Here is a 26,484-nt window from a genome sequence, read left to right as displayed (position 1 = left end):
CGTCGAAGATCGAAAACCTATTGACAACTACGAATAAATTCCGGACTTCAATAAAGGAAATTTCCGATAGTACGTATTGTTTATCGAGTACTCAAATTTTCTCTTCCCTGCAAATTGGAAGAATATATATTTTACACGAGCATATTTTCCATATAATTGTGAAAATCATTCACGCCTTGTAAAATAGCGCATCAATTTCTAGGGTCAGCTATATTTCCTCGTGAGCGAGGTTTATCATGTACGATTATTTAGCGAAATAGAAAAATAATCAACAGATCACGGCAAGAAAGCAGTTTTCTTTTTGCTCAATTGAAAGACTTTATCGAAGTTGTGATGCGAGCAATTTTATCAACAACAGTAACCTTGCAAAAAGGTTCTATTGTCCTGAAAAGTTGTTGCAAAACACTGCGAATGACTTCAAACTGGCGTCTACAAACACTACAATAGTTTGCATGTTATAGTCGGTCTATATCCTAATGAACGCTTTAATCTGTTGGTTTAGTAGTGTGTTAAATGTTGTTTTGTTTGTCTATTTTAGTCAATTTTGTTAAACTTTATACTTACTTAAAATTGTTTTTTTTTTCTGAAAATATATTTGCGTACAGCTGATGTAAATATTATTTAGCAAAATATTCCCTTAATAAATTTAATAATTTAAGTTATTTCATGATATTTACATTTTACATTGCCTTTAGTGATAGGCCAACGAATAACTTCTACCATTTACTGCTAATTGACATCCCTATGAGTAAATACACTCTAAACAATTGTTACGCTGTACTGTGTATATAAACCAGTGACTGCCACCCTCTTTTAAATCTGACAATCATCAAACTGTGTATGCGCATTAGCGGGTCCTTGCTTACTTTGAAATGGGTCAAAGTTGCTTACTTATTTGCTTGCAACATCATGCGTTTCGTGTTGCCACTTTTTATTGAGGTCAGATCGCACGTGCATGCGTGCCTAAATTTGTACCACTGATAGAAGTAATTAATTAATTAAATTAACTAAAAAACTAACTGAATTTTATATTATCTCTACTTTATATTAACTTGCTTTTTTATATCAATAAATATTTATTTGAATGGTGATCACTTGATTGGAACATTTTCTCACGAAATCTACTTTCAGTTCTTTAATTATCGTGTTATTTTCACTGGATGGCTCAAATATATAAGCTTGTTCTAGAATGCATGTCGAAGTCTGTAGCACTTTAACAGTTGATAATTGCAAAGTTACTTCAAAGAATTTTCTGTAATCCTGAAAGATGTATTGGGAGAATGTACTAACACACATTCAGTTTTTGATGCGATGCCACGACCGTATAATGTTTTTTGATTAAGTACCGCGCTCATATATATTTACTTTTTACCCCCTAGGCCTAAACGGTGGTGGCTTTCTGAGAGTCAAGCCACATATATCAACTTTCCGTAACATAAACGTATGCAATAATTAATCTTAATATTGTAATCTACAATTTTTAGATGATATCTACATTGCACTAAGCAACTAAGTTGAAGATTATGCATATAAACATTGATTATGGAATTGAAGGAATTCATGCAAGCATTTTTACGACAAAGAAAATTAAAAAATAATGATTAAATGACCGTCAATGCTATACATTACAATATCATCTCATAATAGCGAATATTGCGTGACAAAGCTATATACGTACATGCAGGATGCATCTACCATAAACCCGCTAGATGTCCGAAACGTTTTATTAGGGAAAGGAACAACTTTTAATCAGCTTTATGTAAATTTACTTTCTTCTTTTTATGAACCTATTATGCAACCTAGTTTCTTTTTTCTCTTTTCTGCTCAGACAAAAAACGCAAAGCACCCTGCTGCAAGGGCGTCACGCGACAAACGCCTTTAAAACAGCAAGTCACAAACCACATTGCACATTTCAAATTTGTCTCTAGACAAGACTTGTTAAACGGAATTGCCACTCACAAATTTGATAAAATTTATTATATCTTTAAATAGCGCTCACAGTGCGAAAAGTTAGCATAGTAAGGGATGGATCGAAGTTTGTTGAGAATGAAAACAATTTTTCGATGGTAAAAGTGAAACAGCCACCTCAAGCAAATCTCAAAGGTTCATTTTAAACAGAAGTGGATTTGGATTGAAGAAAATGAAGGAAGTGTGGATGACTATCTCTCTTATCGCATGCTGCTTTGCAAGTATACATTACGTTTTTTTCATACAGCATATGATTTCATATACTATGAGTTGTTTTTAGCTTTTAATGGGGCAGAGTGATATTAATTAAGAACAAATAAACAAGATTGCATAAAATTTTAGCGTCATGACAGAGTAACTATATAATTTAGCAAAATCTATGGAAAACGTAATTTTCTGCATCTAAAAAGCTAAATTAAAATTATTGAGTCATTATTGAGAATTGTCGTTTATATTATATATTACAATTATATTAGGCCTATAAATTATTGAGAATTATCTTCAACATTCCGAGATAGTAATTTCCTGATACATTTCTGTTTTTAATCAGCATAGAATTGGTTACCGGTTTTCTGGTTACACATTTGGTTACTTTTTCATTGGCATACTAAACAACTTTACCTGATTACACGAATAAGTAAATGAATGAAAAATACATAACTGATAACCAAATTCAAGGCAACCAGCTTCATCTTAGATTTACATTAAAAATCATATTTGTTAACAGGCGGTTGCATAAAACAATTAAATAATGACCCACAAAATGCTTGAATAAGCAAAGTAGGTTGCAGTTTTTGGCACCCGCCGGGAGCGTTTCGTATTTGTCTCAATGATCGCGTGTCTAATAGTAAAAGTGTCATGCGAAAATTGTCAACTTTAGAATTGTTTACTGATTTTCCCGGATGTATACATATACGTATACATGTATACGTTTATACATGTAAAACAATCCTTTTTACTTTTACACGTATATACGCCTGAAACAGCTGCGACTAACTCAATACGCTTGTTCTTTTTCAAAAGTTTGCAAGAAATCTACATTATGTCAATTGTCAATGCATGTGAATAGTTCTTTCAAATAGAAATACCCTGATTAAACTCGGGGTCTTATTACGTTTAGCCTCCATCATTACCACGTCATATCAAAGAGTTTTTTATTTACTAAACGATCATAGTATAAAGTGGTTCGCTCCATATCCAGTGAACCATCGATCAACCACAGGAGGCGTGAAAAACGTGCGGATTGCTTCCCGTCACAAATAGATTATAACAACACTTTGAAACGGAATATAAAACTACACAAAAGTTGTTTACAGTATTTAAGTAAAGCGTCTGTTCGTGTATATACCTCTACGATTGTTTTATCTTATTAGTGTAGGATTTAATTTGTCTGTATAGCGCTACTTTCACAATCTTAATTGTTAATTAAAAGTCTTTGTTCTCAGGACGCATTGAAACAAAGCCAAAGTCATTTTCGATGTTGTGCACAGGTAAAATATTAGTATAGTACAATTTAAATGCGATTGTTTGAGCCATCAACGTTTGTTTGCAATACCTTCCTGTTTTGCTTTACAGGTTGAGGTAAAGCTTTTGCATAATTTTCTACATTACAATTTACAGAAAGCAGTAAGACAAATTTTGCGCCCGGACAAACATACATTTATCAATACGAAACCTCGACAGTCAGCCGCATTACCGGGACATCTGATCAACAAAGCGGAAGTGCTGGGTTCAACTCCCGTATCAAGGTATTAGTGTTAAGCAAATGCGAACACGTGATTACCTTTGAGAATGTGGAATCCAACACAATGTCTGCCCAAAGTAATTTAAGGTGAGTGAATGGATTGGATTTTAATCAAATTATTGATTTATTTTAAAAAATGTTCCATTAAAAAAATAAGGTTCTGTCAAATTGGTTTTCTTATTGGATCTTATCGTAGGCTATTTCCTAATGATTTGGCTGTTTATAAAGTCTTCCATTGAGCACTAAACTAATAATTGAACTAATAGCAATGAACTAATAATAATATCTGAAACCTGCATCACGATGATTTGTCGTTATTTTCAATTTTCTCAAGGCTATAAAATCAAACAAATAGACATTTGTATTAACTGCTTCAAAAATTACCCTGGTAACTAGTTAACAAGATTAATGACTGATTCAAATGGGGTCGAAACGCGTTTGAAATCTTCTTAAATATAATCGCCTTCTTCATATAATGACCATGTAAGCTCGTGGAGGGGATTTGCTGTTATTTCAGATTCGGTTAAAATAGTTTGATGTAATATTATATGCTGTTGCAATTAACATGTTATAGTTTACAAACCAACCGGTTTATGACTGCCTTTTTGCTTGAGTTTTTAGTTTGTTATACACTTTTCATTACACTGAAATATCCATTTTCGCCTTTTCCTTAGTTTTCTGACATTGACACAGCACAGCACTAAACAAGTCTCCGTGTTATATGCTTGGTTATAGAGAACTGCTGTCAAGATATCCGCTCCAAGTTAACTGGCAAGATGGAAGAATACATGAATTGTATCCCCATCAAGAAGAAAATACATGGGTACTCAATATTAAAAGGGGCTTTCTTTCAGCCATGCAAAATTCTTTTAGTCGGGGCCAGGAAGAAGGAAAAGAGGTGTTTAGATAGACTTATGCTATGGCATGGACTTAAGACTTTATATTCTATACCCAAGTGGGACTGGGATCCGGCCACAAACTATGGATTTTGTAATGGCCAAAAAAATCATACTAAACATAAAAACATGAAGTTTTTTATCTTTAAAATGATTGCATTTTATCAAAACAGTGTTCGTAGTTTTGTCAGAAATGGTAATTTTGGGATGAACTTTTCGAATGTTGCAGAGCAAAAGCGAAATAATAGAAGCAGAGATACAGTCAATTAAGTATAGACCTCCTGTTGGGTGGCCGACTCTGCGTCCATCTTCGTCTTTATTTGTCTTGTTTGCCTATGACCACCAGCTTATTGCCATAAAAGGCAATCGCGTAAAACGATTCTTTAGTGATTTAAGTTCGTAACATTTAATATACGTAATCTGTAGGCTAATACGTTTCATTCTATTTCAAAACACTTAGCAAGTTATTTTTTTCAAAATAACATAAGCAGTCCTATCATAATGAAGACAAATCATAAAAACCTGCCGTGGTGTAATAGATGACATTCCTGTTTGTAACTTACAAACATACTAGGTTGAAGCCAAGAAAATTGGCAATATATTCAAGCGCTGAGACGACTGTATTTTTACTTTACTGATATTGTATTGCGCTCAGCGGCATGTTCCTGGCACAACCAAGATGTGAGCTATACTGCAATTAGATTTCTCGCTTTTTTTATACAAATCACGACAAAAGGGCAGAATTCAAAAAATCAAAAACTGTTGTCTACAGCTGTGCTTGATTGAGGATATAAATCAAAGTGTAAAATCAATGTTGAGTATAACGTAAGTCGTGACAAAATCACGAGATAGGCTATAAAATTTTGGCCATTATGTCTGCTGTATACAAAATGACCACGCTATAGCTACAAATACGGGTTTCTCGTAATAGCCCGCCAAATAGTGGGCGAGATCCAGCTACACTTGGGTAGTAGCCTACTACAGTATTTACAAAACCACATGAATAAAATAAGGTTAACATACTTGTAAACCAACTATTATGCAAGGTAATAAAATTTCCGATGTAATTAGAATAAGCGCTATAGCCTTTCGAATAGTCGCCGCGTGTAAGATACTTTGGACATGTAATTATGTAACGTTTCAATTCCAATTGCGATCATTACCGATGCAAGTAGATGACGTAGACGTAGACGTAGGTTCAAGGACAAACGATTCCAGGTCGCCACATGATGTCGTATGGCTTGATAATATTTTTGCAGTGGCAAGTAAAACGTCCGTGTTATAAGTATACTTATAATACATAGAACATGCATGTTCTTCAGCGTTTTGACTCTGTTATTGCTCGGTACCAAGAATTTTGATTAAAATTTATTGGCAGTTTATTCGATACATACAGACGATACAGTACTATACAATATATACTTCCCGCAGCAGCATTTTGCTAGTATACAGTATTTTTCTCGTCTAAAAAAAACATTCCAATATTTTGAATTTAGCTTGACGTTGTTGGCAACTGCGAGACGAGGTACCGCCAACAAGACAATGGCGCAACTATCACTGTGAGAAAAACAAAAGACTTAATGCAATGCGCAAATGACAGGTCCACACCGTACACATCAGTGTTATATGTCCAATACCAAGCTGATTCGGTAGGTCAATTTACCTAATTTACTAGTTACTTTAGCGTCAACAATGACGGACAAGTAACGTAGAATAAGCTTAGTAGCATGCATACTATTAATAATAAGCTATCGTACTAATTTTCAGAGTCGCCAGTCTTTACTGGCTTCCACACAAGACTGTAACCAAACATGGACAAAAGAAGGTATCCTTAGACAGACGTCATGCCGAGAAGAACATTTGTTCAGACCGTTGTCATATCGCGGAAACAGGGCGCAAACAACTGTCACCCAAAAGCTAAGGCTAATGAGTCAACAATCTGAAAACAATGGCCCAACACGTAAGCCTTACTGATCCACGATGGTCATGGTGTATTTATAAGTTTGACAAAATTTCAGCATGCAAACATTTACATTTCATAACTTAAGCTTTTTCCGAGCGCAAAATTCGACGAACTACATTAGCCTATGAAGAAATATTAAGCAAGGGAACCGAAGATGTCAACAGCGACACATTCACACTTACAACAGCAATTGAAGATGCATGTGACCTTATTAACGCAAATGCTCCTACAGGTTGGCGACTCATAACTTCTTGAATTGTAATTCAATTAAGAGCTTAACAAAAGTTTAGCAGCACTGAGTTTTATGCCTCTGCTACTTTGCTGTAATTTAAAATAAGTGTTTGATAGAAACAATGCCTTCCGCCTTTCTGCAAGTCGTCACCGAAATGAAACGTTTGAACAAAACAAGCATACGCTTTGTATGGGACGCAATCGAGGCTGGTAATATATGTAGAATACAACAAGAAAAAATAAGGTTTGTCGAATTTGTAACTAGGCTGGTGTAGTTTACATCGTCATCTACATTGATGAAGTCTTGTGAGCTTCAAAGCTGCAATACTAGTCTCGATGGTGACATGCATGAAATTGTCTGGCTTTGTTTAAAACTTTGCAGCTATAGTTTCATTGCTGTCATTCCACTAATACATGGAAACGACCCATTTTGGTCGTTTTTCAGCAAACTATTTTGAAAGAATTTCATAGCTTTATAAGTAAAGAGACCCCGCAATAAACTTTAATTATATTAAATAGTAATTGTTTCAAAACTCAAGAAAAGAAACAAATTTGTACGCTAACAATAATAATTTCTGAGTAAACATGAGAAAACTAAGTGGTACTGTACCACAAATGTAGCTTATATGCATAGACATACAAATGGTTGTTATCAGCTCTGTTTGGATTGTTTAGTGTACTTCGGATTTAGCTTTCAGCCCATACGTTGACTGCCTATAATTGAGAATTTTAAATACGTGATCCACCGTGTTTTGCTTTGGCAAACAGTTATAGACATACCCAATCTTTTACAGGCAAATGTTTCTTGACGCTATTCCAATGTGCGACAAAGATGCTTGTGTGGAGTTTGCCATTGACATGATTAAATCTAACGCAGTAAAATTAGACCAGAAATCCGCTTGGATTTCTGCCCTATCCATGGTCTCAAAGCCAACGAAGAAAACCATTGCAGTGGTCCTGGTATGTTTTCGAGCCTTTGTCTATACTTTAATGTTGATGGTCAGAATACATTATACAATGCATTTTAATCATGCAGGATTTGATTAGAAGTCCAGAGCCGACGACAGAAACATTTTTGACGCTTGGGACGCTTGTTTACCGTTTTTGCTTGGACCACAAAAGTTGCATGAAATATGATGTGGTTTCTGAAGTTGTTGCTTTTTTAAAGGTAACTCGGAGCTAGATTCGGTATATTTTATCACATAAATATCTTATTATGCTTCTCTCCGCCTGCTAATCTGGCCAGCACTGCTCTGCCTTAAGTGTCATTCATCTAGCTGCAAATGGTTACGGCTGCCCTTATAGGCATAACTACATAATTGCTCCCATATGGATGCTGTTTTAGGCCACCTTTAGACAATAATGTATATTTATTGAGACCAAACGAATATGACACCAAAGCTATTAAAATACTGTAACTAACTAATCGTGAGATTACTTGGTTTAAATTTTACTATCACCCAACGTAATTAAGGTTGACAAAAGATTCAGTCATGAATTTGTAATGTCTGCATGCTTGCTAACTTTTCTGCTGAGTGTAATTAGCATAAAATAGTTTTCGATTACCACAGTCCACATTGTACACATTTTTCAATTTTTCATTTTGTGTTAGGAACCACTTGGCGTTAATTGTCATACCACGGACGAAAGTCAAAATCGTCGAATTATTTTGTCTTTGAAAGCGTTGGGCAACGCCGCGGTAACCACCGACGGCTCCGTACTGAACTCCTGCATATCAGAGAAACGGAACAGCCCGACCACAAGACTTGCGGCCATAGCCTCGTTTCGACGCCAAGCTTGTGCGTCAGATGTAGGTTTTTTACAAGTAGTCCAAGAGTTGTTTGACCTTTGTTATGTGTTGACGCCTTTTATAACGATTTAGCGCTTCGCATTGAGGGAAATCCTCTCAGATGCCTCGGAAGATTCTGAAATCAGAATTGCGGCTTATTCGGCCCTGATGCAATGTCCGTCCTTTGAAGTAGTTCGTCTCGTAATAAATTTGATGCAATCGGAAGAAGTCAATCAGGTGATTGTTTTTTCAACAAATTTAACAAATTTTTAATTTCAATTTAACTAATAATCTGAATATTTGGACGCCTTTTGGTGTTATTTTGTAGCAGATAGTTTACATACTCATTGTTTTAGGTTGGGTCATACATATGGCGTCATGTAATGGAAATTGGCCAATCAGCTGATCCACTTAAGCAGTACATGAAAAAACTGTTTAGTATTAGTGATCTCTCCGATAAGTTCAGCAAAGACAAACAAAAATTCTCTGGATATTATGAAAAGTCCTTATACTTTGGTAATTTCTATCGTAATCATGCACCTTGCAATGACAGAATGAAAGCATGTTATCACTATATCATATAAATGCAATAATATAGTTTTATCCAAGATCTTTGTTATAGTCAAGGGTGGATCTGGTAATAATCCGTGTATCGGTGTTGTCAAAGCCAAATTAGCAAAGTTTTTGAATCTATCAGAACGTAGTTTTTGTTTCAGAAATATTTTTTTTTGTCCTAGAAGGCATCGTCAGTTTCTAATTCTATGAAATATAGATTGTTTTCTTATTTTAATAGAACATTTTATATCATATAAAATGATTCTTTGATCGACCTCTGTTTATTATGTTTTTTTTTATGCAGAAACCTTAAACCTCGGAGCTGAATTGGACGGTGACCTTGTTTGGTCAACTACTTCCTTCATTCCTCGAAGTGCTAGGCTTAATCTGACGGTTGATGTTTTCGGAGCTGCATTCAATCTCTTTGAAATCGGTGGCAGAGTACAAGGCCTTGAGCGACAACTGGAAAGAATGTTTGGTCCGTCTGCCACAGGTAGATCTTTTGTTACAAGCTCTCCAGGGCTGCCGTGACACGAATTAACTTTAACTTTGAGCCTTTGCGTTCAGAAAGTGTACTTCTGTCGGCATTTCTTGGATTTAAAAGTAATGAGGGGAGTGAAAAAAACAAGCGCGGTGCGATTAGCAACTATGATAGGAAACTGGAAGAAATAGAAAGAAGACACCAACAAGCGACACCAACGGTAAGACTATATACAATCAGATGTAGTTGCACTAAAACTTATATGTTTTTTATGTTACCAAAGATAGCATGGCTTTTAAATGTTGCTTATATAACTTGCTGTTTTATCGGCAGTTGGAAGAGCCGTCAGCCTCAGTTTTCTTCAGAATGTTTGGCAATGAATTAGCGTTTTCGACATTTCAAACCGAAATTGCCGAGTCAATACAACATGGTTCATGGTTTGAAGGAATCCAGATGCTGTATAAATTGATCACAGGTTTACTTTTGAAGAATTTTTCTATCGTATTAAAGTGGTCTCCTCCTCTTTTTTTGATGTTTGTTTTGTTACCATCCTTTGCTTGTTGTAGGATCTGATTGGTCGTTTCAGCATCACAGACTACTGGCTGACAGCAAAATAGTGGTGCCAACTATGTCTGGTTTACCCCTTACGCTTGACGTTACCGGTATATCCACTTTAGATGTTTCTGTCGGAGGCCAGATGGACTTGAACAAAATTTTTTTTGAAGGATTTTACTTAACAGGACGCCTCAAACCAAAGTAAACATTATCGCGAAATAATCACACGCCATTTATTTCAAGTTATTTTTCAAGGACAAACACATTTTGCAGAGGCGCTGTTGAAATCTCAGCAACTATGTCGATTGATATTGGCCCGCTAACAAAAGCAGGAATTGAGTTAAAAACCACTTTGTCTACGTCACTGAATATCAATGGAACAGTATCTCTTGTGCAAGGGGAAAATTTTCGCCTTCGAATTGATGTTCCTCAAGATCAAATGGATGTTATTAGCTTCAAGTAACTTTGTATATAAAATGTTGCAGATTGCATCTAACACATGCATTAACTTAATTTTTTGTAAATTTTGCATCCAAACATGAAGAAATTATAGTTTTGTTTTTTGAAATTTTATTTTAGGTCAAACTTGTTCGTATTTGAAGAAAACGAGCGTTCCCAGATTGTATCATCCTCACCTGAAAAGAAATCATCTTGGTGTAGCGATGACCAAAGCCATCTTTTGGGAATTCAGGTACCTAAGTTATTTGTACATTAGTATCTATACAATCTGCTTTATACAAAGCGAATTTTACAGAAAATTTGCTAGAACTTATCAAAACATAAACCTTTTTTAAGTGCTAAATGATAGTTAATCATTACAGCTTTGCATTAAATCCTCGAGATCTAATCCGTCCAATATGGCTGATGATATGACTCCATTTTTCCCCCTTGCTGGTCATGCTGATTACAAATTTAACATTCGCAAGACAGACCCTAACTTAACACATTACTTGATAGAAACTGGATATGGCTTCCATCCATCTCCAAATTTACTTCTCCCAGAACAAGTACGTGGGTTACGTTGCGTTTGAGTTTTCTGATTTGTATTGCAATGTATAACCAGTGTTGTATTACTACAAGAGCTTTTCAATCTGCAGCTAAACGTGTATTTCTTTATTGGAACACCCGGTTCTTCTGTCAATCGTGATGCAAGATTTGACCTTGCATTTGCAGCATATGATGACAATATAAGCTGTCGTTTAGCTACATCTCAACGTTCATTACTTATTCAAGGTAGTGCACATACTTTAGTTATGTACTTGTTGCTCAGCTTGCAGAATAACCTCTTTTGTTACCAGCTAAATTACTTTCATGATGCTTTCAATCAATACATCTCGTTTTAACAGCAAACCGGCATGTTACGGAATCCGAAAAAAGTGCAGACATTACTGTCACTATCGACAATTTACAAACGTACAGAGTTGAGGGTAACATGGCATATGAAAAGTCGAGAATTGGAGGTCATCTTTGGAATGGGTAAGCTAACCTTCATATCAACACATACCGTACTGCCATGTTTAACATGGCAAAGTCAAATGAAATCTTATCAAACTAATTCATGTTTACAAAATAAAATCGAATTTTGTTGAACAGCCGAGCTCAAATCCTTACTCCGAATTTAAAGGCGAATCCTCCTACAATCACTGGATTGTTTGCATTTAGTGGCGACGGTCAAATTGAATGTAGAATTGATTTGACTAATGTATTGGTGGAACCTATTATACTTCGAGGTGAACGACGCATTATTGTATATGTATTTTGTGTGGCATTTGTTTTATTTTTCCCGTATAGTCATTTGAGTTTTGCTTTTGCTTAAATTGAACAATTGCAATTTAGGAGATGCAACTGTATCCCACGTCAGCGAACGTCGCCGTTACAGTGGGTCTGGACAGGTCACGATTCCAGGTTATCTTAACATCGAAGGGCAGCTGCTCATAACCAGCAAAGATGGAAGTGACAAAACTCATTTCGGTTTCAGTTATGAGTTGCTCGGCCTTCCGCAACATTTTGTTGAATTGTCGTATAAGGTAGGTTGAAAGCAATGGTTGTTTACCATAAATAATTTGATAATTCCAACACAGCGCAACTAACTCTGTTTATCAAAATTATTTTATATTATATTTTTTATTTTTTTTGTTTATAATATTGCGAAAAGCAAATAAAGAACCAGGAAAAATGGAACATTGCGACAGAAGTTTCAACGTCACAATTTCCACCTCTCAACCATAAGATTTTACTGAAGCAAGAAAATACAAATTCTGTTTTGGAATCGTCACTAACTATTGACTACGGAGCACAATACAACGAGAAATCTAACACAAATAAGTTTGCAATTAAGCAGGTTTGAGTTGTACTGGGTATAATATCATGTATTATTGTACCCTTGTATTCATGTATATAAGCACTTCTTATAAAAGTGCTAAATGTTCGATAGGAAGTACTGTATTTAAAAGTTATTGACAATCTGAAAATATTTTTGTGGCTTCTATTCAGCTGTTAACAAATCGAACCACGAAAAACAAATTTCATTTGGAGGGATTGTGGAGTTTGTCAGTGCCAAGCTTTGACGTTGACTACAAAGCAAACCTAAAGCATATTTCTGATTGGTCCACTGCTGGAAATAATGCCATCGTTTTTTCAGGAGCATTCAGGTATGTGTTACGTGAAATACTCTTTGTCTCAGGATCCTTAGACCGCTAATTGCCAAACGCATTAGCCAACTTTGTAAAATTAGTTTACACCATTCATTGCCCCAGATAAAACGGTACGGTACTAATATGTGGCAAGACATTCATTTTGCCCAATTCATAAAAAACAACTTGGTACAAAGAGATTCAAATATAGTAATGAGCAACCATCCTAGTCAAGCACCAAATGTACACTGATTTCAAATTACATAGAAACACCCTACGTGTTTTCCCTGAGGACGAGTAAAGGTTTCAGACCTCGGCGTTTCATGCCTAGCGGAAGTCAAGTGTAAGTGATATGCTACGAATGGGTGCAAACAACGACGATACAGGGCTTAAAATTATAGAGAGCACTGAAATCATTTAAAAAGTACAAAAAGTTATACCACACGACATATCCACGCAACGGAGTGTTTATGCCAGTGGTTCTTAATCAATCTTATATATAATTATAAATCTTAATCTATTTTTGCCGCAACCCAAAATCTTATCTGTGGGAGCGGTTGCGACCCAAGTGGTGACCTAATAGTAATAAACGAACTTCGAAGCTTCCACGCTTAAAACTAAGAAACCCTGTTATTTTGCTCACGACGCAAACACAGAACAAATATCACAAATATAAAACAAAAAGAACAGAAAAAGAAATGCAGCACAGCATCTAATATTCTCATTTTAATGTGCGCCTTGGTACTGTTCGGCGTCGCACAATTGTTGAAATCTTGATTTTAGGGTGGTGAGGGCGCATCTCATGTCGTTTTCCGTCTTCAGTTATACATATCAGCAGCCATATTGATGTGCGATACGACAAGGTGGAACGCACCTCAGAGAACTTCGGGCGCGCGGGTGGTCTCAGCGCCAGCCCCACACTTTGAATTATGAGTATGTTGTACAGTACTTATTTTGGAGGCCTCTCGCGTATCGTATAGAATAGAGCAGATATAGAAATATCCACTTTCAGTGTCGTAGCCAGGATCCAGTCGCGACCCATTTTCGAAGGCTCCGCGACCAATGCTTGGGTCGCAACCCAGGGGTTAAGAACCATCGGCTTATGCAATCCAAATAAAATAGTAAAACTGGAAATATGCTTGCAGCGACATGTGGTAAAAAATAATAGAAAAACCTTTATAAGTATTTTTCCTGGATATAAACATAAACAACGAATAAAGTGCGAGCGTGCATGAGACAAGTTAAGTCTGCATGCAATAAGTTATACAGTTTAAACAAAATTATTGTCTCATCTAGTTCAAGAAGCATTAGTAACTTTATGTTTATTGTTAAGAAGCTCAAGACATGCCCAGCCACTTTACGTTCATTTTACCATGTCAAACAAATCTTCAAAACATAAGCTTAATTTGGAAATGAAATTCATGTTGAGCACGCCTTGGGGAGATATCTCTTCACTACAAATCCTGACACAACCAACCAAAGATCGATACAATGCTTCCGTGAACTTTGGTTTAAGAAGAGCTGTTGGGTTACAGGTGAGAGTTCATCAAACGTATTTTCATCAAGAAAGAAACAGCTAGTCGACATAATGCTGTACATATAGTGAAAAGACTTTATCAGTAAATGTTTATACCGTATTTACCAATCAAATATAACTCTTAAAATAGCTTCAAATGAACGTCAATGTTACTAATGAGAGTGACGTGAAAAAGCTTTTGCTGCACTTACATCGCCCGCAGTCAGCTGCAATCGGTAGTCAAAGCGAAGAATACAGCGTAGAAGATATTTTCCTCATCCGGCCATCTTCCGAAGATATTCTATTCTTTGCCACACAATGGTCAAAAACGGAGGCCAAGGGCAATGGTTACAGAATTAATGGTATCGTAAAAATTGCACAGCATGTTTACCGTAGTTGTTTTAACCGTTATTAATGTGAGATTTTTTTCCGAGGTAGTGTCTACTATCCTCCAGTCGCAATGGAATCGTGGATTATCCATGAATGCTTCAGTTGTCGACGAATCGTTGGCAACATCTACAAAAACTGTGACAAAGAAAAGGTAAGAAACCATTTTTGACAACTTAGTTGAGTTAGTGCAATTCTCCTAAACGTTCTAAATTAGATAAACCTCACCATAAAAAGTTGTAAGCTTTAGCAAATTAGCATATACGTCATACTCGTATTGTGTTGTAGAGTTGAATGTACATTATCTCAAGATGATACCTACCTTGGTATAGTTGCTGAAAGTATAAAAGAAAAAATGGACTTGAATTCGTCTGCTCCAAACTCTGTTGTAGCAAGCCGCAGTTTACTCGCACGGTGCGTCATAAACTTTCATTTTCCAGTAAAAAATTCGTAATGTTCTAAATTTCTTCATAATGTAGTTGGATGAAATTTAATTCGTTATTGGAAAACCGTATTATTACTTTCAGTGGCTATAATAAGGCACAAATTTAGGGTTGAATGGAAGGATTTTTCTCATGCCGTTAAACACGTGGAAGTTAACGGTAAGTTGAACAGAGTATCACCAAAGTTTGGTGCTTGGAGTTCAACTGAAAACAGAATTGACATCATTATGAACGTCACACGTAGTGCGAACATGGCTGAAAACCAAACCAAACCTTTTAAACCAAACCTTTTTGGCTTAAAAGCAAGTGTATTTGCTCATCCTATTTCACAAACGGAATGTTTTGATCTTGAGCATACGTTTGGGTTTATTGTAGACGTCAATGTTCCAAATACGAGTATAAATTTCAGTTTTAACCAGGAGTTAGAAGTAAGATTCTCGAACTACCTTGATATGGCTGTTGTGCTCACATTAGAAGGAAACTTACCACCTTCACTTTTATTGAATCCTCCAATAACCTCCTATCACTTAGTAAAAAATTTCAGAGTTAACCCAAACGGACAGCTCATCTCTGCTAATTTTTTACTGGATAATGTAGAAGCGTTCCACTTCAATGCTACATTCCACAGCGAAGATAACAGCCTAACGTCTGATTTGCAATGGATGCACAATCCTAGAAAATTCCTTGGGCTTTTCAAGATGTTACCCCAAGAGCTTTGTTTGAAATTTGATGTGCAGAAAACTAAAGATATCATAAATTTCTCACAGAAGTTTCAATCCTTATTCGATTTGCAAAGCATAACATTTGCCGTGCGAGGTAAAATCAATCTCTTGCAAAACGAAGCACAGTTGGTGATTATGCAAAAAATTCCGACCTTCACAGAGTTGTTAAGTCTTCCAAGAGAATTGGTTATAAGGGCAAACTCTACCAACAGTTTGTCACTCAAAGAAATAACCGTTGCTGCATCAGTTGATGGAACCAACCTGATTAGAGCTGGTACATCTGTGAACATACCATCGTCAACTAGTCAACTTATATACAGAATTCGATTTGTGCTAGAGCAAACGTTTAATGTCGATTTACTGCCAAGTACTTTTGAATCGATTGCAATATTAGCTTGGAACCCCTTAAAGAAGTATGCACTGGAGTTAGACGCTACAATTGAATCGTCTTCCGTTAATTCACGTCTTGGGGTGGAACTCCCACTTTCAGGTAGGGGGACACGAGTCAACTTTAGCAACGTACACTCATTTCAAGCCTTAAAGGAAGCCGGTTTTCCTATAGTTTACGAAATTGGTATTTCGAGAAGTGATGAAGGAGATGATGTTGAGTTCAGCTATCGAGCAGATGATAGAATTGCCAAGGTGAATCTTAAGCTTTCCCATCAAGCCGTAACTAAGACCAACAGCTACCGTTCTAGCTTGACGGTTGACATTTCTCACAACTCAAAACGCCTACTGAGAGAATGGAATATTCCACTTCAATTCAAATCTGTCATACGAATGGACGAAAACAATGAAGATAGACGCAATCAAAGAAACACAAGCTTATCTTGGACATTGAACCTTGTTGATAAATCATTCCGAACAACTCTTACCCTCATTGCAAATAGCAACAATGAACATCCTTTTGCTTTTGAGTTTCTTTTGTCAGGCGCACATGATATAGGTCTTCTTAAAGCAAAATTACCAGAAGACTTCGAGTTTAATGGAAGTATAAGAAAAGTTCATTCTGGATTAACTTTCAGAATTTCACGTTCATTGACTGCTAAACAACTATTTTTTGAAACAACGGCTTTTGCACACACACCGGAAGGCGTATTATCGCGCGCGGACTTTGTACTCGAAGTATCCCATAATTTCCCAATCTTGTCTGAACTTTTTCGCAGGCGATTTTCAACATCTATTACTTTGGAGAAAGTTAAATGCTTCTGTGGGTTTAATGTTGCTGCAGGTCTCGCATATGATGATACTAATACGTTAAAAACGGAATTGCATTTAGATTGCAATGACACGAGTGTTGTCTTGAGTTTTCAGTCAAATACTAATATTGCAAATTTACAAAAAGCTGGTGTGCCAGCTGAATTTCTCCTTGTATCGGAAATTTTCAGCCATAGTTTTCATAAAACGGCTGGATATATCTTGCGGGTTTCAAAGAATGGCAAAAAAGACCATTTATACCTCAAGGTTTCAGATAACAATCAAGCAGGAAACTCCGACGATCAGTACAAACTGGAGTTATCGCAATCTTTCCAGGAATTGAAATCTGTCTACAACGTACCGTATAACTTGTTACTAACATTTTCTGGGAAAGTAGAACCATGGCAAGTCGCCGAAGGTAGAGTAAACATAACAGTTGACCGACTTTATAAGTTCCTCAAGTTTAAGTTCGGATACTTATCGAATGCAGAAGATCAATACTACTCTTTTCACTACCTTCTTTGCCATAACCTTGCTGCAAATGGCAACGATGGTCTACTCGACCAACGACTTACGGCTGAAGTTAGGTTTGATCTTTACGTTGATGGCTCAGGTTATGACATCGTATATCAACTAGAGCATTCTATTGATAGTTTGAAAGCACTGAAAATTCCCACAGATCAACAAATAAAACTTTCTGTTATTCTCGGTACCAACAATACGGTTGGTTTAGAATTCATATCCTCGTGTGGGTCACGCTTTAGTTTTTCACCAAAAATCATATATAAACCCGGGGATAGCGACGAATCTCTGACCTTGACGTGGACCTCGAGAAATGGTTACCAACAATTACCTTTTCCTAGCAATGTTATTTCATCTCTTTCTGTAGTAAGAAATGGAGATAATCAAATGACAGGTAGCGTGTATACTATTGTCAACGAGAAAACATTTCGGATCACTGCCTCTTTTCTCAATGAAGCTGAATCGTATAAATATGTTAAACGCCGTACACTGCAAGTCAGTCTGGATCCAACGACTTTATTGGCACCATACTTTGACGTTATGCCCTACCAGAAGTCTATCACATTAACTGTAAGTCAATTAAGAAATGGAAATCGACAAGAAGCAGACCTGATATTTTCCACTGGGACCGACGAAGATTTTCATGCAACTTTCAGTAGCGAAGGATTAAGCGCAACATTCCAGCAAAGTCGCACCGGACTAATAGCACTTGAAATTTCAAGTAACGTTGAAGCATTGCAAAATTTTGGCATTCCACAATCCATGCACGGAACTCTTAACTTTAGATTAACAGCTGAATCGTCAGGAATTTCCCTTAACCTAGGAACAAACAGCGGAAAGCATATTGATGTAGACGTAACTTTTACTAATCAGGTTGCCGGTAGTTACGATTTCATCTACACAACATCACAAAACTTTGAATATTTGGGTGACACAGTACAGTATCCCCAGCAATTTCAAGCAACTGTTAAAGTTGTAGCCGAAGCGGCGAAGTTATCTGTGAGGTCACGTTTGATGCTTGACCAACAGACGCGGTTCATACAACTAGTTGTCAATATGCCGATATTGTCTGCTGAAAGTTATGCGTCTCGGCAAATATCTCGCTCTCTTTACTTTTCACATGACTTTGCAACCTTGAGTGAAGTGTTTAATATACCGAGAGAGTTTGAAGTTAATGTTGATCTAACAACGCGGCAAACTGGCGGAACATTCGACTGGTCGTCTTTAGGAGAAATAAATGATATTCGACTGACACTGGCAATCAACATCGAGCAATCTTCCATCATTGAAAAATCGTTAACCTACCGGTTTGTTGATGACCAACTAGAATCCATCCTGACCTTACAGCAAAATATTTCTCGCTTACTTAAATTAGGACTTCCGAGTTTTTCGCGTTTGGAGGTACAAGCCCAAATCAAGGAAAACAGTCAACTGTATGAAATGGAAGTTACTTTTGGCCGCAAGTCTAGAAGTCCAGTCCATATTGCTCTCCTAACAACAAAGCAAGAAATCGTGAAAGGCACAAAACGGGCGCTGCATGAGGCCAGTCTTAGCTTGAACCACAATGCAGAGGTATTAAGTGATCTGTTTAGAATTCCTACAAATACTAAACTCACATTGCGCCGCGTGCTACGTAAGATCTCACCATCATTTGAAGTGGGCGCCACATTGTGGGTTGGTCGCGAACAATTAGATATTTTCGTCGAGCTAGATAAAGTTAACAAAGGTTATAGTCTTTACTTAGCATCCACTCAAGATGTTGACGTACTCTTGCAGCTGGGGATATCACGTGACCTAGATGTAACTATCACACGCCATTCCCCTCTCGACGGTTACATGCAAGGCGGCACAATTAGAATTTCAACGAGAAACAATTATGGAGCAAGCAATTCTCTGTCAGCCACACTAACACATGATGCTCGATTTACGGATTTTGTGAACATTCAGTTCGAACATGATTTTCCTCTACTTAAAACAATGAGCGTTCCTGAAGATATAACCGGCTTACTCTCAGCAGAAAACAAAGAAAGCATCGTTATTATCTCATTAAAAGGCTGTGCTGATAAACAATGTATTCGGGCGTCTTTCAACTATACAGTTAACCATATTGAAAATACGCTGTCTGCTTCCTCGATGTTTTTACATAATCTATTTGCTCTGGAACGCTATGACATTCCCTCCAATATGTCATTTCAACTTCAAGGTCATGCCAGGTTACAGAGAGCTGGAATAAAGTTATCGACGCGTATTGGTCAAAGCCAAATGAAGATGGCAGCAGGTTTGAATTTGACTTTGCACAGTAGCGAGTGGAATTTTTCGACAGAGTTTTTCCATAACTTCGATATTTTACAACTAATGCTGCAAATACCATCGGTATCACATTTTAAACTTTCTTACAACAAACCATCGAACGACGACCGCGAATTCAAAACTAGCTTCATTTACGGCAATCGCGGGTTGTCTGCAATTGTAGCAGTCAGAACGACGATGAATCCAAATTTTTTCAGGGTAGACTCATCCGTATTGCACAGCCTGGAAGTCCTGGCCAGTATGGAAATACCCATGCAAATGAAAGTGACGGTAAGCGTCGATGAAGTACTTCATGGATACCGCACTGGTTTTCTATTTCAGATGAATAGATTTGTGCTTAACACTACTGGTGTTGTATATTGGTCGGACATCCGAGGTCTAAACGTTCGCATTGATAATAAGCATAACATGTCACAGTTATTGTTACTACGTCGCATTTATTTAGCCATTACTGTTGGAGCTATTGAAGACAGCGGTTATGTCGGGGAAATAAAGATTTTGCGCAACCAAAAGAAAAACGTTATTCGTCTAACTGCTCGAGGAGAAAGCTCCGGCCGCAACAGCCGACGTTTCAGCACAACATTGGAGCAAGATTTCACGGCAGATTTTGATACAGCATCAATCTGGTACAATCTAGCATCAAAGATTGAACTTCATGTACAAGCAAGGGCAAATTACGACAATAACGAACTTCAACTGCATGTAGTTGTCGAAGATAAGGTGCTTGACATAAATTTGGAGAAAAGTCGTCAAAGTGATCAACAATGGGAAATATCTGGCAATATTACACAATCTCTAGACTGGATCAAAAACTCTTTTCCTGGTTTTCCAGGTCATATTTCCATTTCAGGAGAAATACGGATCATTCCTAAAGGCTATCGCACAACTGTTGACCTAGAATATAACGAGAAGAGCAATAGCTTTCAGTTGCAAACCGAGTATTTGTTCAATGAAGACACACGTCGAAATGAATCGGTGCTTTCTTTCCGCCACAATGTTGCCGAATGGGTATCAGAATACAACATCCCGTTACAAGCAAAAGTAACTGCATATTCTGGCAAGGAAGATACATCCAAATTGTCATCGGTGTCTTTTGGATGCTTGGTACAATTTGACGAATATCAGGCCCACTTATCTCTTCAAGGAACCACGCAAGATGTTATAATGTCAGACTTGCAAATGCGTACAAGCGTCCGTGTGTACATTAACTCAATACATGATTGGTCGCCATTTTCCAGCATGCTCAATATACCACGAAATCTAAAACTTTCACTTGAAACTATACCATTACGAAATGGAGTCACGTTGGAGGTAATAAACGTAAAAGATGAGACAGAAAATCGAGCATCGGCTACCGTTGTTTGTGGATGGGACGATGGTGAAAGAAGAAATATAATCAACCTACAGTTCAGCCATGACATGAATGAACTTTGTGATATCTACAGAGTGCCACTTCGCGTTCATTTTCTTGGATTTGTGAACATGCAAGCTAACTATTATCGTGCCATCGCTGGATGGATTTTTTCGGTTGATGACAGGTTTATGGAGCAGTCGTTGGCGTATGATATCGAAAGTTCTTTGTCTTTTGATATAAAAATTGTAAATGAAATAAGAAACCTTGCCAATGATTTTGCTTTCTTTCTTCCATCGACAAATCTATCTTTCTCATCTCAGTTGCACAAGATGTCCCTTTGCATAATCTTTAATCAGACAATCGGTCTAAATATGCGAAGTGTGAAGATAAACTTCGGTTACATGAACGATGTTCAGAAAAGACTGTTTTTTTCCATCAACCATAATATTGCAAGGCTCTTGAAGGATCTGCTGATTCCAGAAGAATTTGGAATAGTTCTTTGCTATCATATTACATCTGGGGAACGAGTCTTTGATGTGGATGTTGCTTGTGGTGCAAGAAAGGCGAGTGCTTCGGCGAAGTTTAGACGAAAACGAAATCGGTTCAAGATAACGTTTGAGTCTCAACACAATGTTCTCAACTCTTCTATTATCCCAGAAACCTTACATCTCTTGTACAGTGTACGTTGGACTCAAACTTTATTAAGAACAGCTTTTGAAAGTGATTTCGGAGATGTTGGACCACAACGGGCACGCTTTGCAATCTCTTGTGGTGTTAAAAAATCTTGGAAGAGTCGAATGGAGTTCAAAGCCCAGCTTATTCAAAACACAGATTTTCTTATTATTTTTGGTGTGCCTAGGGAAAGCAACCTGCTGCTGTTTTTTTCAAGGCCCAAGGCAAAGGTATACACAATGGGAATAAACATTAACTTTAATTTACAATTACTGCATATTGCAGGGCATCTGAAAGTCAGAAACTTTGTACAAATGAGTTTATCGATGCGTTTTCGTCAAAATATCCCCGCATTGACTGAAGAATGGAACGTACCCGAAGCAAAAAAATTAGATATCGCTTCTACTTGGCTTGAAGATCCAGTGTCCTATTACTTCGTTTTGAAATCTACAAACAAAGGAGAAGCGCCAAAACATTTCAGTTTTTCTTTGGATTTTAATAAAACTTTGAGCAAGTTTAATAGCGAAATCTCCACTAGCCATGATTTTTCAGTCCTGGAAAGATGGTGGCCATCAGAAGTGAGTGTGCTAACTCGTTTCGATAGCTCCGGAAACGAAATGTCTACTCAAGCCGAAGTGTTTTTTGGTGACGAAACGCTCAGCGCGATTGCGTATGCCGGTACCAACCCGTACGAAATACAGTGCAACATTCAACATAACATTGCTGGTTTGGAAAAAATTTGGCTTCCTAATACAGTAAACGGTAATATGACATTCAACTTTGCTGTTTCCTCGTCCGCAGTCAGAGCAATGATTGCCACACAAAATATTTTACTGGAGACAAGTGAACTGTCACTTGACTTTGTATATAGTATCGGTAGCTCATCTACCATGAATACTGCATTTAGCCACAATATGAAAACATTGTCTACGGTTTTCCCAAGTCTAATCCAACACAGCCTTTTTGTTGACGTGGAAAAAGATTTATCGGTCAGAAATGTTATATCCACTGAAAACGGAAGTTCTAACTTTTCCGCAACAATTACTTATGGTGTCAACAATGAAGATGAAAGCCGAAAGGAAGTTGTTGTTGCTGTTATGCATAACATGCGTACGCTTAATGAGCTTCAAGTGCCCTTAAATATTCGTATTTGTTGGCACTATTTAATCAACCAAGGCGTTTCTTCTGGGGTAATAATTGACATGGATAGCAGATCTACTTTCGAAGCGACCTTCGTTTTGCCTTCTTTCACTAACGCCAGGCTTGAAATTTATACCGCGCTACATCATAACCATGACAGCCTTGCCGAAGGTGCAACCTACAACCTAACTGTATGGGCTAAAGAGCTAAACGTTTTCAAACTAAAGTCAGTACTAATCAGAGATTACGAACAAAGCACGCCGTGCATTCTTGAAGCAACTTTTGGGAAAACAGAAGAAAATTTACTACATTATGAATTCAAAGCGTTTACGAATGACAATACCCTCTCCTCTATTTCGGTTTTGTTAGATGTAAAAAACATGTCAGAAACGTATACAAATTCTGAAATAAAATTCTCCTTCAGTCATAGCTTGGAGGAACTCGAAGACTTCTTTCCAAGCGAAGTTGATATTCAAAGCAATAATTTGTTTAATTTTAAAGACCAGCGAAAATGGGAAATGAAAACTAACACCACTTATACTACATCGAATGACAAGGAGCTGCAATTCATGTTTGGCGCTAGCGGAGAAATTGGTCAACAACAAATGGTCTCTAGCAGCAAAAACGTGCAAATGTTGTCATCTTTCAAAAACTTCCCTTTTCTAAGCGAACTATTAAAAACAGAAGACGATAGCAATAAAATGCAGATTACTTTTAAGTATGATTATGTTTTTCCCGTCTTAAGCAGTTATAAAAATCTAATATATGCACAAAAATCCCTGGTTCTGAGTGCATCTGGTGTTGGAAGATTTGTTGAGCTGGAGGGATTTACTAAGAAGAGCGTATCAGACAACAAGTTCACCAGTTCAGAAGCATCTATCTCAGTTAACCACGCTATGAATGAACTGACATCATTAGCTATACCATCTTCTTTGTCCTTCAGGACATCTTCTGTTTCATACGCGGATAGTGCTAATGTAGATGTCATTCTATCGTGGCATGCAAATAACAGTATGAGACAGACAGTCAATGGCACCATGCAGTACGACGGTGAGCTTCCTGCTAGGGTACTGGGTTCGCACACATTCTATGCTGAATTGAACCAACCGTTTGCTGATTTGCCTGAGCTATTAACTCTTACTGGAAACATGCAATTGACTGATTCCCATTACATGAGTGATTGGAGGATCAACTACGCCGGAGAAGACCAAATATATCTTCATCAGAGATTAGAAGGTACACAATTGGGAAGATTCGAGGTAAGCTACGCTTTTGATAACAAAGATTGCTTCTCGAAGTGCCCATGTGGCAGTATAAAACATAAAGATAAAATTATAATTATAGATTTAAGAAAATTTCTAAATTTTGTTAAGCGTTGTAATTTTTTCAACTTTATCCTATCAGGCTGACTTCATTTTCAAACAACCTGATTCGGGTTTCCCAGTTACAAATCTGGACATAGCAACATCGCTATCAAGCGTTGGTTTAACCAAGAATATCTTTGGACGCATTGTTTTGAATAAAAATAATCCAGATCAATTCTCAGGTAGTCTATGCCTAATATAAGCACTTCGGTTTGAACGACGTTTATCGCAGTGTTTCAAGTGAATGTAATTACAATAATATCCTGTGTAAAGGTACGGTAATAGAACCTCACCAAGGAAGTGATATTCAAAAAAGATTTTTGGCAAAACTAACCCTACAACCAGGAGCAGTTTCACAATATTTTATCGACTACAACGAGGTACAAAATTTGAAACATCATCTAAATTTTCTTTCTGAACTTTTAAGATCGTTTTTGACAGTTAACATTAACGTTTTTAATCTTGATGCTTCCTTTAAAGACAATCTTTACACAAATCGATGGTGAGGTGTCTGAAACTGGAATTCTGTTTGCATTCAATGGATGCAGTGTCGACAAAGTAATGGTTGTGAAGCTATCTGCAAATACTCCTAACACCCAAATGTTTACTACAGACATGATTGTTAAGCATCCATTTAATGTAATTTTATTGTATTTTTCCTTTACCATAATAAATTACTAACCACGAAATGTTTAGTTTACTATATTCTGTTTATCTTATTACTTTCCCAAACTGTGTTTATTTTATTTTCTGTATGCCTAGTTTTAAGTTCCGTTTAATTTGTTTCAGGATGTAATGCCATCGAATTTGCAATGGACTGGTAACATATGTCTTGCTGGTGAACTTGACTTCAAAGCAAAAAGATATCTAAGAACAAAGTTTTTGATAAACACCAGTTTGCTGGAAAATGTATGTTTTGGATAAGTTTGCATTATATTTGAACAACACAGTACTATAACATAACGCTGTTACGAGCGCTGATTGTAATCGTGTTGGTCAGATAGTATGGTACCGTTGCCAAAGTACATACTGGAGTAGATCATATGCTGCACTGAAAACTATCCATTATGTCAACATTATTTGTGTATCACAGCCTAACAGAATTACTGGAAAACAGCAGTGCTGTTTTAGCAGGATCTTTGTGTCGAAACTGTACTTGCATAACTATTGAACCAAACGGCCTTTCAAGATCTGTGTGCGCACCATGCGGATAAGAATAAGACCATAAGACTCAGACCACGGTTTACTATATTCCAGGAACTATTACCTTTTTGTCCTGGTGCTTTTTTTACTAATTTTTGTCTTATGTATTGCCAATCTGTCTTATTGTTGCTTAGTGTTACTGTGTACACTGTACACTTACCGTTTGTTGATGTTTAACAGACCGTTTCTGGTGTGTTACTTTTTATCTTTAGTTGAAATTTCAAGCGGAAAAGAAAGCCTTGTAGATTTCCTTTTCGTCAACTTGTTGTAAATATGCGCACATGATTGCGCTTGATCATTAACTATGAGCTAACCTCCCAACTATTGTACGTTCTCAACTTCAACCACCCCTAAGTGTATAAAATTTACAAGTTAATAACATCATAAGTAAGCCTACTAATGAACAATGTTATGTTGTTACCTACAACTTCCTAAGGTCCGAGGGTGTAAAACTTGATCTTAAGTGCAGCTTACAGTTGAGAACATCAAAACGCTACAGTACAAATCCGTGCCAAACAAACCGTTTTAACATTTCATGTTCTCACTTGAAATCGCCATACAAACGAGCAAACAACTTACGTACATGCTTTACTGCAAAAGCAATGCAAATGCCTCGCTTTCACTGCCAAGGGTAGGCTACTTGTTACAGATTGGTTATGTTATTTTTGTGCCTTTATAATCAGCATGGACGTATGAGGCGCTATTTTCAAGACGTCTTTCGTTATTTAGTACTGCGGAATGTTTTGTATCGTTTGGTTGCAATTTTTGTATACTTGTACTGCCCATGCAACCCAGTGTACAGCAAACAGGCTTTGTATGTTTACAATAGCACCGTAGCT

The 26,484-nt window shown here is 37.0% G+C and overlaps 1 protein-coding gene across 4 annotated transcripts; it reads left to right on the top strand.

Annotated features, from left to right (window-relative positions):
* The first annotated feature begins 1,901 nt into the window (after nucleotides 1-1,901).
* On the top strand, nucleotides 1,902-26,484 carry LOC143459128 (uncharacterized). Of its 4 annotated transcripts, none has more exons than XM_076956112.1 (36): nucleotides 1,902-2,189; nucleotides 3,414-3,458; nucleotides 3,589-3,799; nucleotides 4,448-4,610; nucleotides 6,105-6,257; nucleotides 6,376-6,568; nucleotides 6,657-6,803; nucleotides 6,920-7,046; nucleotides 7,597-7,762; nucleotides 7,839-7,970; nucleotides 8,415-8,612; nucleotides 8,685-8,828; nucleotides 8,948-9,107; nucleotides 9,451-9,639; nucleotides 9,714-9,847; nucleotides 9,961-10,102; nucleotides 10,194-10,383; nucleotides 10,456-10,641; nucleotides 10,762-10,873; nucleotides 11,004-11,189; nucleotides 11,280-11,415; nucleotides 11,529-11,658; nucleotides 11,776-11,912; nucleotides 12,019-12,209; nucleotides 12,338-12,523; nucleotides 12,676-12,833; nucleotides 14,152-14,350; nucleotides 14,483-14,693; nucleotides 14,770-14,872; nucleotides 15,007-15,132; nucleotides 15,271-24,337; nucleotides 24,483-24,624; nucleotides 24,716-24,822; nucleotides 24,923-25,081; nucleotides 25,232-25,351; nucleotides 25,536-26,484. In XM_076956112.1, the coding sequence occupies exons 1-36, from the start codon at nucleotides 2,141-2,143 to the stop codon at nucleotides 25,611-25,613; spliced, it is 14,277 nt and encodes a 4,758-aa protein (XP_076812227.1). In that variant the 5' UTR covers nucleotides 1,902-2,140; the 3' UTR covers nucleotides 25,614-26,484. The 4 variants fall into 4 exon arrangements, with proteins under 4 accessions (XP_076812227.1, XP_076812228.1, XP_076812229.1 ...); XM_076956113.1 differs by having other exon boundaries at nucleotides 14,149-14,350; nucleotides 14,528-14,693; XM_076956114.1 differs by having other exon boundaries at nucleotides 14,149-14,350; nucleotides 24,923-25,000.

The sequence above is a fragment of the Clavelina lepadiformis genome, chromosome 5 (genome assembly GCF_947623445.1).
Source record: "Clavelina lepadiformis chromosome 5, kaClaLepa1.1, whole genome shotgun sequence".
Classification (NCBI taxonomy): domain Eukaryota; kingdom Metazoa; phylum Chordata; class Ascidiacea; order Aplousobranchia; family Clavelinidae; genus Clavelina; species Clavelina lepadiformis.
This window is presented reverse-complemented; position numbering and strand designations above follow the sequence as displayed.

What these genes read in the sequence shown, in the direction of transcription:
- LOC143459128 (XM_076956111.1), top strand. Translation starts at nt 2,141, where the DNA reads ATGAAGGAAGTGTGGATGACTATCTCTCTTATCGCATGCTGCTTTGCA. An exon ending in TAACGCAAATGCTCCTACAG is followed by an intron (nt 6,804 to 6,919) that starts GTTGGCGACTCA and finishes AGTGTTTGATAG; the next exon opens with AAACAATGCCTTCCGCCTTT. An exon ending in ACGTTCATTACTTATTCAAG is followed by an intron (nt 11,416 to 11,528) that starts GTAGTGCACATA and finishes TCGTTTTAACAG; the next exon opens with CAAACCGGCATGTTACGGAA.